Raw genomic sequence first — 18,126 nt, forward strand, 5'->3', positions numbered from 1 at the left:
TAAATTATCTGGTTTTAAAATAAAGTAATACGAAAATATATCTTTATAAAATAATGTGATTTTAAATTATTTGATGATACTAATGTTAATACTACATTCGTCCTTAATATAAGACCTAGTTAATTAATTTAATTTAATTAAGAAAATTATTTAAGTTAGCTATTTGTAATAAATAAGTGTTGTCGTTTCTAAATTATCCTTACCAATTAAGTGTATCCGTTAGAACTGCCATTACTACAAAAACTATTTTAGAAAAAAATAGATAAATATGAGAAATAAAGTGGATTAGGGTTTTATATTTAGGATCAAAATAAAAATCAAACTAGCTCTTACATTAAGAACCAGAAGTAGGATAATTTTTTCATTGTAGTATTTAAATTAATTTTAAACATGATATATTTTTACATAAAAAAGATATTTTGGTCATTCAAATATTTATTCATTTTCTTTTTTTTTGTCTTTCATCCAAATGTGATAACATTTTTTAAATTTTTTTCTTTTTCCATTATTTTTCCTCTCATTTTCTTTCCCATCGGAATGGAGCATAAAATTGCTCTAGCATTTTAAAATATTCTTTCAAGCGTGTCAATATTTTAAATTATTTTTTTCAATAGCATTCAGCACTTTAAAAATAATTTGTGATGCAATTATATTCTTAAAGTAATAATTTCTTAAGAAAAATTATACCTTTAAACTATTTTTCAGGAGTAATTTTAATACATAGATAAAATATTTTAGAATTTTTTTCAATATTTTTCAGGACATTAAAATTAAAAGCACATGAAAAATATTTTAGAGGGATCACTTTGGCATGGGGCACGGTGCAATGGCACATATTACATGGACGGTGGCGTTGGATGCCAGCTGTCACAGAAATGAGGCGTAGAAAGTTGTTCAACGGTCAATAGAAAAGCAAAGATGTATACGAATGACGATAAAAAGGATTTTTATTTTACCTTTACTCCCAGACATTTTAATATACATAGTTCACTTATTTATAATTTGTATATAGGATAGAAGGGAGTATCGACAAAAAATTCAATGAAATAACTACTATAATGTTAATATTAATTAGGTTATGCAAAGTCAGCTTTTTTATTTAGAAAAGAGTGAAACGTATTATAGTGGGTGTTGTGTTTTTATTTCTTCCTAATTTTAAGAGGAAAACTTTAAATATTTATTATATAATTTTTTAAATAAAAACAGCTAATAAATTATAATAAAATAAAGAGGTTTCTTGTATCTATTTAAAATTCATTTCATATATATATATTCATTATTTCATTTAAAACCATTAATATTAATGTAAAGTTTAAATATATTAATTTTTATTTAATCAGTGTGTGCTGTGTTCCTTTCTTCTTCTTCTTTTCCCTTTACCTTGTATTGCAAGTTTCCACATTCCCTGTACCAAAACAATCATGAAATTTGATATTTGAGACAATCTACGGCACATAAATAATTTAGGACATCAAAATTTGAAAATAACAACTGAAAATAAAGGTCACAGGAAAATGGGTGATTGTTTTGCGTAGACTCTTCCACGGAGGAACAGAGATGTTGTTGTGCATGGCCCACCAAATTGAGAATACGCGTCCTTCTTGTCTTCCTTGCAATTACCATCGTTTGTCGTTTTTCAAGGAATATATGGGATTCAAGGCATTAATCATATCTCTTCTTGCATACTTCCCAGAATCTTCCGAGGCACAGAGAAAGCAAATGTCAGCTAACTTCCTCTTTTAAGTGTTCCCTCGATCGATCTAAACTAGCTTCACTCTATTATCGCTTGCTATCAAACTCTTTTCTCTCTCAATCGTCTCGTCCATCATCTAAAGTAATACCTTTGAGTTACCAGACAAAGGAAGGCATGGAGTTCGCTGCCAAGGTGGGGGAAGCACTTCTCTCTGCTTCTGTGCAGACCTTACTCGACCTGATTTCCTCAAGGGAGTTTCGAGATTTCGTGAAAAATAGAAAGCTCAACGTCTCTCTCTTGGATGAGCTGAAGATTACTCTGCTGATGCTAGGTGCTGTCCTTAATGATGCAGAGGAGAAACAGATCACCCGTCCTGAGGTTAAGGAATGGCTTGAAGAGTTGAAAGATGCTATCTATGATGCAGAGGATTTGCTAGATGAGATCAACACTGAGTCTCTGAGATGCAAGGTGGAGCAAGATTCACAAAATGCGGCTAACAAGGTGCGATCCTTCCTTTCTTCTTCTTTTGGTCAATTTTACCGGGGGTTGAACTCCAAGCTAGAAGCAACATCTCGAAGGCTTGAACACTTTGTCAAACGAAAGGATATCCTTGGTTTGCAAAGTGTTAGCTTCAAAGCGCATAAAACACCCACAACATCATTGGTAAATGAATCTGTTGTGGTTGGTAGAGAGGATGATAAGGAGAAACTATTGAAAATGCTTCTGTGTGATGGAGATCCAAATCCAACTGATGTAGGAGTGGTCACTATCTGGGGTATGGGTGGCCTGGGTAAAACTACCCTCGCTCAACTCCTCTATAATGATAAGAAGGTCCAGGAGCATTTTGATTTGAAGGCTTGGGCTTGTGTTTCGGATGATTTTAATATTCTGGAGGTGACCAAGAATCTTTTTGAGTCCATCACTAAAAAAGTCTACAATGGTAAAAATCTAGACCTTCTTCGTGTTGAATTAAGAAATGGCCTGAGTAATAGAAGGTTTTTGATTGTGTTGGACGACTTATGGAATGAAAACTACAATGATTGGGTTGATCTCATATCTCCTTTTTGTAAAGGAAGAACGGGAAGCAAAATCATTGTGACAACTCGTGAACAAAGAGTTGCTCAAATGACACATACATTTCCCGTACTTGAATTGAGTCTTCTCTCAAATGATAATTGTTGGTTTTTACTCTCCAAGCATGCATTTGCAAATGAAGATCCAAACAAATATCCAGAGCTAGAAGCGATTGGAAGGAAAATTGCGAGAAAATGTGGTGGTCTCCCACTTGCTGCTAAAACAATAGGAGGTCTTTTGCGTTCAAAAGTGGACGCAAAGGAATGGAATAAAATTCTGAATAGCAAGCAGTGGGAGATATCAATTGCTAATGTTCTTCCTGCTTTGCGTTTGAGTTATCTCTATCTTCCATCACATTTGAAAAAATGTTTTGCTTATTGCTCCATTTTTCCAAAAGATCTTGTGTTGGAGAAAAAGAAATTGGTATTGTTATGGATGGCTGAAGGTGTTGTGCAACAATTCCATGGGGAGGAGACATTAGAGGCAGAAGTAGAAGATTACTTCAATGAATTACTATCACGGTCATTCTTTCAACAGTATGGTAGTAATCCAAAAAAGTTTGTCATGCACGATCTCATCAACGATTTAGCCAAATTTGTAGCTGGCAAGAATTATGTTCAATTTGAGGGAAATGATGTCCCACAATCTGCACGACATTTATTGTTTTCCCTAAAAGAATATAACAGGTATAGAGAATTTGAGAGCTTTTGCCGTCTAAACTATTTGAGGACTCTTTTGACACAAAATGAATTTAGAGACGGGCACATATTTTGTGTTTTGCCCAAAAAGTTGCTCCCTGATTTGTTGACAAAACTAAAATGCCTAAGAGCATTGTCCTTATCAGGGTACAGAAATGTCATTGAGGTACCAAATTCAATTGGCAATGTGCTACATCTACGATATCTCAACCTTTCCTATACTTCAATTAGAAGTTTGCCTGATGCAGTCTTTACCCTTTACAACCTGCAGACATTGCTTTTATCAAGTTGTGTGAATTTTAATGAAATTCCAGAAAAGATAGAAAACCTTGTCAATTTACGTCATCTGGACATTAGCGGAACTGCTTTGAATGAGATGCCCACTCAAATTACAAAACTACAGAATCTTCAAACCTTGAGTACCTTTTTGGTTGGAAAACAGCCAGGTGGATTGGGAATTAAAGAGTTGAAAAGGCTTCCTCATCTACAAGGTAAACTTTCTATTTTGAAGCTGCAAAATGTTGTTGATTCTATGGATGCTTTGGATTCAAACTTGCAGAGGAGAGAGAAGATTGAGGAGTTAGTGTTGGAATGGGATTGTGATGTTGAAGATTCACAAACTGTGAAAGATGTACTTAACATGTTGCGGCCTTCAACAAATTTAAAGAGATTGACCATCAAGCATTATGGAGGTACTAGCTTTCCTGTTTGGGTGGGGAATTCATTGTTTATAAATATTACCTATTTATCGGTGAGTGATTGCAGAAATTGTTTTTCACTCCCACCGTTTGGAGAACTACCTTCTCTCAAAGAGCTCTTGATTGGTGGAATGGGATTAGTGCATACTGTTGGACATGAATTCTATTGTAGCAAGCCCGGGTACTCTTCATTTCAGCCATTTCCATCTTTGGAGATTCTCATATTTGAATATATGTATAATTGGGAGGAATGGATGTTGTTTGATGGTGAAGGTGTCAAATTTCCTTTCCCTCGACTCAAAAGTTTGAGTTTGCATTATTGTCCCCTGCTGCGGGGAGACATGCCCCACAACCTTCCATCATTGACAAATATTTCTATATCATACTGCAAACAACTGAAGGCAAAATCAGCAACTTTGCAGTGGATTACATCTATTCAAGAATTAAACATTAAGCGAGGTGAACAGGGGTTATTGAGAGCACTTGATGATTTATCTGTGGACTCTTTGGAATCTCTAACAATTAAGGAGTGTGATAGCTTGCGGTCTTTGCCAAGAATGATAATGGGTGGTCGTTGTCTTCAAAAGTTGTCTCTCGTAAATATCCCATCCATCATGTCCTTCCCAGTTGATGGTTTGCCCACGTCTCTACAACAACTTCGAATTGACAGTTGTGAGAAATTAGAGTTCCTTCCTCAGGATTCTTGGCAAAACTACACATCACTTGAACGCTTGACAATTCGGAATGGTTGTCCTTCCTTGAAATCTTTTCCATTAGGTTGTTTTCCCAAGCTTAAACGGCTTGACATTTGCAGATGTCATAATTTGGAGACCTTTACACATGTTGGGGGATCTGCTCTTGCCTTAGAATCATTTTGGGTTCAAAATTGTGACAAACTTAGATCAATGTCAGAAGTACACGTTGATTCCCTTGCCAACCTTCGAGACTTTCTCCTAAATTGTGTTTCGAAGTTGGAATCATTGCCTGAAGGCGGTTTGCCTTCTAACTTGCGATCATTTACTATTGGGGGCTATAATGGACTATCTTCTATACCAATCCAAGACTGGGGGTTTCAACGCCTGACTTCTCTCTCGTCGTTTCATGTTTCGAATGATGGAAGTGAAAGTATTCTCCATAATTTACTAAAGAATCAATTACTACCCACTTCTCTTGTGTGGATTTTCATCGAGTATGTGTCCAATCTTAAATTGTTAGAAGGAAAAGGGCTTCAACACCTTACTTCTCTTAAAGAGCTCTACATCTGGAACTGTGAGAACCTTGAATTCTTGCCAGAAGATGCGCTGCCATCCTCTCTTTTGTTGTTGAAAATCGATGGCTGTCCAAAATTAGAAGAGAGATATGATTATGAGAGAGGGAAACACTTGTCCAAGATCGCTCATATTCCCACCATACAAATCAATGGAGAATACTACGATCCATGAGATGGTGCATTATATTGCTTCAAAAGGTGAGCTCTCAAATTTCACAACATTTCATCATTTTAGTATCTATTAATATGTATACTTTTTTTCCTTTTTCTTTTTCACAACCCACATATGATATATTCCCTTCGTGATCATCGAATAGATACCAACATTTTATGGGTACATCTTGCCTATGCCCCACGCGCGCGCGCACATTCAAAAATTTGCTTACACGGGAGCATCATATTAATGATGCTTCTGCAATATTTAGTTTGAAAGGGAGGGGGGGAGGGGACTGAGTCTTGTAAAACATTCTATTCAATTTTTCTTTTCTTACAAAGACACACTATTTTTTTTATAAAAAAAAAAAAGAAGAAGAAGAAGAGTTTGTTACTTCTCATGTTCGGCAAAATATTATTAATATCGCATCAAATTTTTAATAAATAAAATTGAAAACATATATTTTTCCATTACCACATATGAGCATATGTTCGGTTACGAATTGATTTCCATTTTCGTGTTACTTCTTCACATTGCAGATTCTGAAGCTTTGTGGCAGAATTGAAACTCCAAAGTTACCAAAAGCTTTTGAAGACCATCAAGGCAAAGTGCCTTCAAAATAATCCTCTGCTTCAAATTCTCTATTTTCCTGTCATCAAAAGCCATCATCTCTGGGAATTTTTTTCTGTTTTTGGCTCAAACTGGGAGTTGATTCATCACGAGAAGCTCATGTGAGTATCAACTTTTTTTTTTTTTTGCCTTAAACAATCGCCATTTTGAAATATAATGTAATTTTGTTAAGGTGATGGTTCTCCATTTTTTTGTGTTAAATATTTGTTAAGCCTTCTTGTAATTTGTCCTTGAGGGTTTTATGGCATCACCGTCTCAAGATTGGTATTCCAAGGTATAGGATTAGATAGCCTGGTCTGTATGAGGCTCATTGCTTGTTAGAGAAATTTGCTAACTTCAATGTTTTTAATTTAATATGGTCCTCATATGAAGCTTTGAGTGACAGAAAATATCTTATTTTTATATTCACAAATGACTCGAAAAGCACAAAACTAAAATTTGACTGACAATTTTTCCTTGGATGTTGCTTTTTCTTTTTCCTTTTCTTTTCAATGACTTGATCTACAATTGCATAAGCAGGAACTTATTGGCTTTCAATAAGCAGAGCAATGGCCAGATGTTTCTTGAAGATGGCAAATCTTAGGTAATGCATTTTGGTTAAACTAACTACTTTTTAATTATTGAGATTGAAAGCATATTCATATGCTGTAGAATTTAATCTAATAGTAGTATTTTGTTTTAATGAATCATGTCGAAATAGGTGAGGGAACTAGGTGAATTGCTCTGTTTTGAAGAAAACAGTTATATGAGAAGTAAGGAAGGCAGGTAATTCAAGAGTTAAGGGAAAAAATTATCAATGGTCCCGATTTCTATGTGTTACCAAAAAAGAGGGCATTGCTTTGTTTCTCATTTCAATCATTTTATAAGTTGGATGCAAAATTTGATTTCTGGCGTTGTGCTTCTCCAGGTTTCAACATTAACGGCATTGTGGGTATTACGCAATTGACAATTGGCATGGGGCAGAATTGAATTTCCTCCTCAATTCCTATTTTACTTCAGCAATAATAAGGACAATGCAACAACTCAAGGTGTGATATCTAGATTTGGTATTAGTAGATACTTAGCTCAATTTGTTGAGATTAGCGTCTTAATTCACACTCTTTGATTTACCTGGACATCACTTTTTGTTGAATAACTAGCCACTTGCAGTATTTTTTTTGCTCATTTTAGTATATTACGATAGTTTCTTAAAATTAATATGATATTTTGTTTGCATAAATCAGGTCAGAAAATGGATGTGCAGTGATTATGTTGAATATTTTTGACAAACACCTTCCAATTTTGGAATTTGAAGGTAAATGATCAGATTTGGACCACACGAGTCTCATTGTTTAGTTTACTAATTTCAATGTGTTAAGAATCAAATCTTTGACTGCTAGCCAATCAATTATTAGTTTTGATAATAATAAATACTCTTCAAATTATTTCAAATGGAATTGATAAAATGGATCCTGATTGATCCACATGTCTTTATTGCAGAATCAAGGAGCAAAGAATAACTGATAGTGGTCAAAGAGGAACTTAGTCATTGGACTAATAAATAAAAGAAATGCAGAAGAAGGAGCCTCATCAATGTCCATTGAAGATTGATTGTATACTTCTTGAATAGTATTGTTGAAATTTGAGTATTGGAGTGCAATTTATGCAATAAAATACTTTTTCCATATGTTTTATTAGTATGGGGTCTGGATACTAATTATGAGCAAGCTGTGTAAAAATTTTAGAGTTGTGACTTGTAAGAATTTTAGGTGAACTTGTTGTATAAGTTATTGGGACTGTAATTGGACTTTCATAGTGGGAAAATCTCTTGAGCGTTTCTCAAGAGGACTGGATGTAGGTCAGGGGACCGAACCAGGATAATTCTTATGGTGTCCAAATCTCTCTTCCTTTATCTCTAATTTATTAGCGACTTATGTTTAGTTACTTGTTCATCTCGCATATAAACACTATCATAGTGTTTTAAATTTAATCAAAATATTATGTGAAACTTCAAGTAAATAGAAATATTACTTACTAGCCAAAAAAGATAGAAATATTACTTATAAAGAAGTAAAGAACCTATGTTATTTCAACCAATAATTTTTTTGGTAGATTGCAGACTAAAAATTCATAAAAAATGAATTTAAATTTTATATTTAGATTCAAAGAGAGTATAAGGTATTTAGTCTTATTGCATAAGTTCATATGGGCTTGGGTCCAAATTTTTGAAAGGAGCTAGCAGAATGCCAGCCTACAAGAGGCACAAACCCAACCAAAGTGACCCAACCACATTTTTCAATGTCTCCCACACTGCTTTTTTCTTTTTTTTAATCACCCTGAAAGTTCAGGAAACTCAAGGAAATCTGCAGAACAAGAACTCCAAGGCCAAATTACACATTGCATTATCATCACCTCATATAAAGTACATGCACAATCCAAATAGTCAAATAACTATTTCCTAAAGTTGTATGATAAAGACAACTAAGTACTAAGGGTACAAATATCTAAATTTTTTATATTTAGATACTTTAAGAAAACATACAAGATTCGTAACCATAAAAAGGATAATGATAACCTTACCATTAACTACTTCATTTATGAATTTCATTGGAATAGAATAGTCCCTTATAAAGTAATGAATCAATGTTCAAGATTTCGTTGGAAGATGTGCTTATATTTAATACCTAATAGTATTTTGAACAAAATTTCCTTAGAAAAAAAAAAAGATATATGTACTCAGCAAAACAAATATTCACAAAGAGATTTTTTAAAAATTACTTTAAGAGTTCAAATAAGCCACACCAACACATCATATGTTATAACCTCCGAAGGAATAATTGTCTCATCCCCTAACATAAACAACAGAAAATAATCGTCCTAATTAGTATTATATATATCATAGACCAAAATAATTAATAGCATCTCACTTAATAACATTTACTATAATCCGCATAGACTAATCATCCCAGTGATATATATGATCATCCTGATCTCTATTTTCAATCAAATATCTACTCTGTTGCTTGTGATATTTTGATACGTGGTGTAAATGTACTATATACAGATATGTCCATATAGTACAGAGAGAGACAGAAATTCAGATAAAGAAAGGAAAAAAAAAAATAGATGAGAGGAAGGAAGGTGGGGGAGGAGAAAAAAAGAAAGGAATAAAGCGGTGGGGTAGGTGAATCAAAAGAATATGGATGAAATGTTGAATCTTTAGGGGACAAAGCACCAACACGTTATGTGCCTTAGTGGAACTCTCCCATACTTACCAAAGAGGATATGCCTTATTAAATCCTTTTGCCCTTTTTTCCCATTATCAACATGCACCAATCAATAAATGAATGAGCAAATCAACTTATTAAAATTTATAAAACTTAAAAAGAAGAAAATAATTTAAAAACTTTATACTTACCCATAGTATTAGAACTCAACCCAGGTCAAACGATCAAACCAATAAATTAATGAACTAGTCCTCTAATCAATTTGATCAAGAATTTTGACTAGGTCAACCGATTTAAATTTTATATTTTTTTCCATCTTTTTTAGACCTGAAACAACATTGTTATGATGAGTTAAAAAAATTGTCCATATAATTTATGCTTTGATAACTACTTTATTGGATTATATGTGATATATAAAATTATAAAATAAATAGTGCAAAGATTACTTAAATATAAAATAAATATTTAATAATGCTCAAATAAAAATAAAAATTAAATTTGACCGTTAAATAAATTACCCAGATAAGCACTTGCTTTCATAAAGATGGTGATTTTTTTTTAACCAAAAAAACTTGTTACATTTGTTTGTCAACTTTTCCACACGATGAAAACAAAAAAATTAAAGAAATCATCAGCGTCAATCACGGGCAATTAAGAAGCTGATTAATTTAATCATGGTCTTCAACTTAATATTTGTTTAATGAGCACTATCGGGTATTGGATGTCTCCATCGCATGATGGGGACAGTTCACAGTAGGACGAGACGATCAAGGAGGTAGCGTGACTTCAATAATAATAACAGGTTGAATACAATTGTTAATCCTTTTATTTTATTCTCATTTTAATTTTAGTCTTTTAGATTTTAAATTATAAGTTTTATTCTCTCAAATTTTTTTATTTAAAATATTAATCTATATAATTTAATAAAAATTTGGATATTTTATCTTTTGAGAGACCAAAACCTATTAATTTAAAACTTAAAGAACTAAAATAAAAACAAGCACAAACTTAAGGGATAAAAAATCATATTAATCCTAATAGAAATTATTAAAGTATGTGAACTTGATTAGAACGTGTCCCTTAAATTCTCATGAATAATCTTTAAAGTAAAATGCTCTAATCCCCATCGTATTCTGTCATAATTACACATTATCTATCTTAAAAACATGTAATTGAATCTAAATTTACAAGTCTTCTATTTTAAAAACATGCACTTAAATTTAAATAGTTAACTCTTATAGATATTCTAAAAATATGCATTCGAAATATGTATTTTGACCATTTAAAAAATTAATTTAATAAATTTCAATGAATGTAAGGAAAATTTACAATTAGAAAATTTTATGATATAATTAAAATTTGCAAATTTTACAACGTATTAAAAAATTTGAAAATATGTACAAATTTTTTGTTGCATAAAAAATTACTTTTAGCAAATATACATTTTTAAATAATTCTTATATTAAAGAAGGAATTTTAGTCAAAATGAAAATTTAAAAGTTGAAGTTAATAATCAATTAATAGTTGGGTAAATAGAAAAAAAATGTTAAATACATAAAGGATGATTATGTAACATGCATTTTCAGGTGTTCGGGTTTAGTGCTTTTCTACAAATCAAGATAAACTCCTCTACATATTTACTTTGTATATCATAAAACACTTTTAAAAACCATGGTTTTGATTTCATCCAATTACTCCTTTTAACACAAACCAAAGTTTATATGCATTTCCAAAATAAATTAAAAAATTTATAATTTAAATAAAATAGAAATTAGTGTATTTTACCCTAATTTTTATATGCATCCAACAAGGACTTCAGATATTTTTCCAAATTTGACCTTGTAATCTGGTTGCTCTTTTAATTTAAATTTAATCGTCTAAGAAAATGAGAGTTAACATTAATATCAACGGGCCAGTACCAGGAGCACATAATTGATGAAAATTCTCCCATAAAAGATTTTATATTTTTATTAGCAAGAAGCCAGGAAAGACCTAAATCAGACCAAAAATAAATTTGTTTGATCAAAATTGCTCATGTGCAGTCACATGGCATTCACAACCCTCCGCGCCATCGCGAATATTTTTTTTAAAAAAACTGCATTAAACATTAATTAATAGTGCATCTTATCTAAAAAACTTATAAAAGTTAAATTTTGACCGTTAAATAAATTTGTTTGATCAAAATTGCTCATGTGGAGTCACATGGCATTCACCATTTTCTGCCTAACCTCGTCGTCAATAAAAAACAATTGTGTTCTCGAATCAAGAAAATATTCTCGTCTCCTTTGCTAGTAGTATAACAGTATGCACATTCACTTTCGAAGAAAAGAGATAGAAACAAAATGAAGTATCATCTCCAAAAGACTAAAAGATAGTGGGACTTTGAATTTTGCTATAACACCGTAATTTATTTTGTCTTTTAAATTTATAATTTATTTACTAAAGTATTATTATTGATTACACGTATTAAGAAATTTTTATCTAATAATAATCATGATTAAAAAAGAAATTTTTTGAAAATCAACCTATATTTATTATAAATACCTAACTTAACTAATTTTTTTAATATATTTAAATTAGTTAAATAGTTCTTAGATTAAAGATCAGAAATAATATATTTATATATACACGCCCAGCTTCCTTGCAATTACCCGTTTTTGTATATGGGATTCATATAATTAATCATTTCTCTTCGGGGATAGTGTTTCCCACGTTATTATTCCGAGGGGCGCAAAGTAATCAAAAGTCAAGCTTTTTCTTTTAAGAAGGTGTTTGGATGAAACTAAATTATGGTTTAGAGAATAGCTTCTGAATAATAGATTATGGGAAGAATAGATTTTGTGAAGAATAAATTTTGTAAAAAAATGATTTTGAGAAGTGAGAGCATTTGGATAGTTGTTACCAGAAGTACTTTTTATATGTGCAAATTACTAAAAAAAGTATAAGTTAATATGATAACTATATAGGGGACAAATTTTATAATATATTTTGATTTGAATAAATAAAATTGTTAATAAAATAATTTTTACTAACATAATTAATGATATATAAGATGATATAATTAACAAATAATTAATAGAAAAATGATTTTTTTTTCGCTAGGTAATGGGTGAAATAATTGATATTTGTGACCGGTGGGTGATTGCGAGTTGGTGAAATAATGGGTGAAATAATTGGGTTGTTTTTGGTCAAATATGCGGTTGGCCCTCTTGTTCATTATCACTCTAATGATTCAAATTTCAGTCTTCAAAAAGGACAAATTTTCACTTCTAGGCAACCTATGGTTTTACGGCATCAAATCAAGGTTTCTGAACAAACCAAGGTTCTGAAAAAATTGATACTGTTTGGGTTATATCCCATCCAAATTATAGTTTTGTCTTTCAAACCATGATTTTGGAGGTATCCAAGCAGGCCCGAAGTGTTCTATCCTTGAATAATTGAATCCCTGTGAACACGAGCACAAAGGGCAAAGGGAATTAAATGCGCCAGAATTAAAGGCACCTTGATTACCCAAGTAAAATAAGACAGCATGAAAGGCCGGCAAGCCTTGACGTTTTGTGTTTGGTGAGCGAACCTATCAAAGCTTAATAATATACTCCTCCGGTCCTTAATATAGGACCTAATTTTTGAGTTGGTTTTGGTTTTAAATATAAGACCCATTTATTATATTTATCAATTTTCTTTAAATTACCTCTATAGATATTCCTTCAACCATAATCAAATAGAAGAGGGAGAAGAGGTATTAAAAAAGATGATTATAGTGTTTTAAGAAAAATGTGTTACTTTTCTTATAATTAACTAACTTACCTAACTTCCTTAATCTAATCAAATTAGTTAAATGGGTCTTATATTAAGGACCGAAGGAGTATTTTGTTAGGCTTGATATTATAATGGGTTAAGGTATATCCACCATTCCAAAATATTTTTTCAAGTATTTTCAACAGTCTAAAATATTTTTGTGATATATATAGCACTCTAAAATATTTTTTTCAAATACATCCAATATCTTAAAATATTTTTTATGCATCTAGTACCTTAAAATTTTTTTTTAGGTGCGTACCAAATATAGTGTAAAAGACTGAGGATTGAAGAAGCAAAGTTTACTCCATATGGCTGTTTATCCACATCCAAATTAATTAATTAAGTAGTCATTTGAAAAAATTACTGCAAGGTCTCATGAGAAGTATATAATTACTAAAATATCTCAATAACAAGTTAACAGTTAGAAATTAGAATGTGCTATTATTTTTTGCACCAAAACTTGTCATTACAACTTGATCAATTATTATGATATTTTTTAGTAAATATATTTATTAGTTAAGACCTTATAATCATTCTTCTTAATAATTTTAGGTGGTTGGTTGCATGGCAAAGTTGATTTATGAAAATGTTAAAATAGAAACCAAATCATAATTTTAAAAATAATTTTGACAGTAAACAAAGTAAGTATGAGGAGAGTTTTTTTTCAATTTATGTAAAAATATTTTTAGGTTGAACCAAACCCCTTATAATTCAGTATTGCTATTTTTTTAATACGACTAATTTTATTTGCTAAACAAATTGTTCATGTGCAGTCACACGGCATTCTCAATTTTCCACCTAACCGCCTCGTGAATAATAAACAATTGTGTCCTCCAATGAAGAAAATAATATTGTCTAGTCTACTATTGGAGTCTTCTCATTCAACTTTTGACGAAATGATGCTGAAACAACATGTGGGTTTTAATTAATTAAAAATGACTTATATTTAAAATCAAATGGAATAAGGTTTTTGGCTAATCGATCACTTAACAAGTTGATTTGAATCTAGCATTTCTTATTGTTCACGATATCTTCATCTTTAAATTTTTTTAGGGAGTAATAAGTATTCCAAATTAATAAATAGTGCAAATATTACTTAAATATAAAATAAATATTTAATAATGCTCAAATAAAAATAAAAATTAAATTTGACGTTTAAATAAATTACCCAGATAAGCACTTGCTTTCATAAAGACGGTGATTTTTTTTTTAACCAAAAAGACTTATTACATTTGTTTGTCAACTTTTCCACACGATGAAAACAAAAAATTAAAGAAATCATCAGCGTCAATCACGGGCAATTCAGAAGCTGATTAATTTAATCATGGTCGTCAACTTAATATTTGTTTAATGAGCACTATGATGGGGACAGTACACAGTAGGAATAAAGACGAGAGGATCCAGGAGGTAGTATGGCTTCAATAATAATAAAAGGTTTAATACAATTATTAACCCCTTAACTTTATTTATATTTTAATTTTAGTCTATTAAGTTTCAAATTATAAATTTTCTTCTCTCAAATTTTCTATTTAAAATATTGATCTATATAATTTAATAAAAACTAAGATCATTTTACTTCTTGAGAGATCAAAACTCCTTATTTGAAACTTAAAAAACTAAAATCAAAAGAAACACAAACTTAAGGGACAAAAAATCATATTAATCCTAATAGAAATTATTAAACTATGTGAACTTGATTAGTACGTGTTCCTTAAATTCTCATGGATAATCTTTAAAGTAAAATGCTCTAATCCCCATCGTATTCTGTCTTAATTACACATCATCTATCTTAAAAACATGTAATTAAATCTAAATTTACACGTCTTCGATTTTAAAAATATGTACTTAAATTTAAATAGTTAACTCTCATGAATATTCTAAAAATATGCATTCAAAATATGTATTTTAAACATTTAAAAATTTAATTTAATAAATTTCAGTAAATGTGAGGAAATTTTGCAATTAGAAAATTTTATGATATAATTAAACTTTTCAAATTTTACAACGTATTAAAAAATTTGAAAATATATGCAAATTTTTTGTTGCAAAAGAAAATACTTTTAGCAAATATAAATTTTTAAATAATTCTTATATCAAAGAGGGCATTTTAGTGGAAATAAAAATTTAAAAGTTGAACTTAATAATTAATTAATAGTTGGATAAACACAAAAAAATCTTAAATATATAAAAAATGATTATGTAACATGCATTTTGTGGGTGTTTAGGTTGAGTGAAATGTGTTTTTTAAAAGTACTTTTTCATAAATCAAGATAAATTCTTTTAAATATTTACTTCGTATACCGTAAAAACACTTTTAAAATCATGATTTTGATTCCAAACTTATTTGGATTGACTTATAAATAGCTTTTCAAACGTGATTTACAAAATATGAGGTAATTATATAAAAAGAGTTTTGTCTCGATTTACGTAAATTTGTTTAAAAATCTGTTTTGAGCAGAGCTCCAAACAAATCCTCCATCTAAATACTTTTAACAGGCACCAAAGTTTTATATGCATTTCCAAAATAAATAAAAAATCTCATAATTTAAATAAAATAGAGAGATAATTATTGTATTTTATCTAATTTTTATATGCATCCAACATGGACTTTCGATATTTTCTCCAAATCTGACCTTGTCATCTATGGCGCTCTTTTAATTTAAATTTAATCTTTCAAGAAAATGAGATTTAATATTAACATCCTTCAAGAAAACAGGCCGATGAAAATTCTGCCATAAAAGATTTTATATTTTTATTAGCAAGAAGCCAAGAAAGACCTAAATCAAACCTAAAATAAATTTGTTTGATCAAAATTGCTCATGTGCAGTCACATGGCATTCACAATTTTCCACCTAACCTCGTCGTCAATAAAAAACAATTGTGTTCTCGAATCAAGAAAATATTCTTGTCAACTTGGCAGGCATGCACATTCAACTTTTGAAGAAAAGAGAGAGAAACAAAATGAAGTATCATCTCCAAAAGACTAAAAGATAGTGGGAATTCGAATTTTGTTATAACGCCGTAATTTATTTTGTTTTTTAAATTTATAATTTATTTACTAAAGTATCATTATTGATTACACATATTAAAAAAAATTTATCTAATAATAATTATGATTAAAAAAGAAATTTTTTGAAAATCAACTCATATTTATTATAAATACCTAACTTAACTAATTTTTTTAATATACTCAAATTAGTTAAATAGTTTTTAGATTAAATATTTACATGCCTTGGCTTCCTTGCAATTACCCGTTTTTGTCCTTTTTTCGAGATATATATGGGATTCATATAATTAATCATTCTCTTCCGGGATAGTGTTTCCCCCCGTTATCCGAGGGGCACAAAGTAATCAAAAGTCACGCTTCCTCTTTTAAGTGTTCTATCCATGAATATTGAATCCCTGTGAACATGAGCACAAAGGGGAAAGAGAATTAAATGCGCCAGCCTTCCCCCCCTTCTCACTTAACATTTTAAAGTATTTTATAATACAATTTTATTTTTAAAATATGAATTTTTTTCAAAAGCACTTGTGCCTTTAAAGTGTCTTTTTAGGAGTTATTTTAAATTCATAGTCAAAAAGTTTGTTAAATTAATGTATATAAAACACTTAAAAAATATTTTTAACGATACTGGATGCATATGAATAATATTTTAAGATGTTAAATAAATTATAAAATAATTTAAAATGTTAGATAGCCTTAAAAAAATACTTCAAAATGCTTAAAATTTTATTGTCATTCATACACATCTTTGTTTTTGTATTGACCGTTGAGTGATTTTCTAGGCCTCGTTTATGTGATAGCTGGCATCTTTTTTACCGTCACCCTCTGCGCACGGATGCGAAAATGACACTCGTTTTTTTTAAGAGTTATTTTTCATACGCATCCTATTCTAAATATAAGATTCTTATACTGTATATAAATGTATAAAAATCTTATATTTAAGACCAGATGAGTATTTATTAATTTTTTTCAATAATAATCAAATGAAAGAAGGAGGAAAGAAATTAGAAAGATACTTAAAGGGTTTTAAAAAAAAACATAAATTTAATTAATATTTTTAATCTACTCAAATTAATTAATTAGATCTTACACTCAGGACGGGATGAGTATAAGCTATGAATTGATACTTTTTATAATACATATTTTGGACAAAACTCATATAATTTTAATATTTATTAATAACATTTAATAATGTATAATTTATTTATTTTCTTCTGTTATATCTAACTTTAAAATGTTATTCACTTTTTTATTTTACAATTAAAAGCAATATTTTTCTCCAAATTATCTGGTTTTAAAATAAAGTAATATGAAAATATACCTTTATAAAATAATTTGATTTTAAATTATTTGATAATACTAATGTTAACACTACCTTCAGTCATTAATATAAGATTTAGTTGATTGATTTGAATAAATTAAAAAAAACTAGTTAAGTTAGTTATTTGTAATAAATAGATATTATTTTTTCTAAATTATCCTTGCTAATCAAGTCTATTAGTTAGAACCATTATTATGACAAAGACTACCTTAAAAAAAATATATATAAAAGACAAAACAGATTGGAGTGTAATATTTATAATCAAAATAAAAGTCAACTAGTTCTTATATTAAGGACAGAAATAGTATAATTTTTTCATTGTAATATTTAAATTAATTTTAAACATGATATATTTTTGCATAAAAAAATATTTTGGTCATTCAAATATTTATCATTTTCTTTTTTTCTATTTTTTCTTGTTCATCCAACGTGATAACATTTTTTAATTTTTTCTTTTTTCATTATTGTGCTGTCATTTTCTTTCCCATCCAAATCGAGCATAAAACTGATCTAGCATTTTAAAATATTCTTTGAAGCGTGTCCATATCTTAGATTATTTTTTTTCAATAGCATTCAA

General features: G+C 29.8%; 1 protein-coding gene and 1 long non-coding RNA gene across 2 annotated transcripts; both read left to right on the forward strand.

The window, feature by feature from the left end:
• Nucleotides 1-1,704: 1,704 nt before the first annotated feature.
• LOC114758985 (putative disease resistance RPP13-like protein 1) lies at nucleotides 1,705-5,030 on the forward strand. The gene is made up of 2 exons (XM_028948080.1): nucleotides 1,705-4,910; nucleotides 4,978-5,030. The coding sequence occupies exons 1-2, from the start codon at nucleotides 1,868-1,870 to the stop codon at nucleotides 5,028-5,030; spliced, it is 3,096 nt and encodes a 1,031-aa protein (XP_028803913.1). The 5' UTR covers nucleotides 1,705-1,867.
• Nucleotides 5,031-6,914: 1,884 nt separating this feature from the next.
• On the forward strand, nucleotides 6,915-7,883 carry LOC114759001 (uncharacterized). Its single transcript, XR_003741871.1, has 4 exons — nucleotides 6,915-6,982; nucleotides 7,125-7,245; nucleotides 7,441-7,511; nucleotides 7,697-7,883. It is a non-coding gene; the product is annotated as an uncharacterized LOC114759001 (long non-coding RNA).
• The last annotated feature ends 10,243 nt before the right edge of the window (nucleotides 7,884-18,126 follow it).

The sequence above is a fragment of the Neltuma alba genome, unplaced genomic scaffold, assembly GCF_004799145.2.
Source record: "Neltuma alba isolate B1F8T4 unplaced genomic scaffold, ASM479914v2 tig00010779_pilon, whole genome shotgun sequence".
Classification (NCBI taxonomy): domain Eukaryota; kingdom Viridiplantae; phylum Streptophyta; class Magnoliopsida; order Fabales; family Fabaceae; genus Neltuma; species Neltuma alba.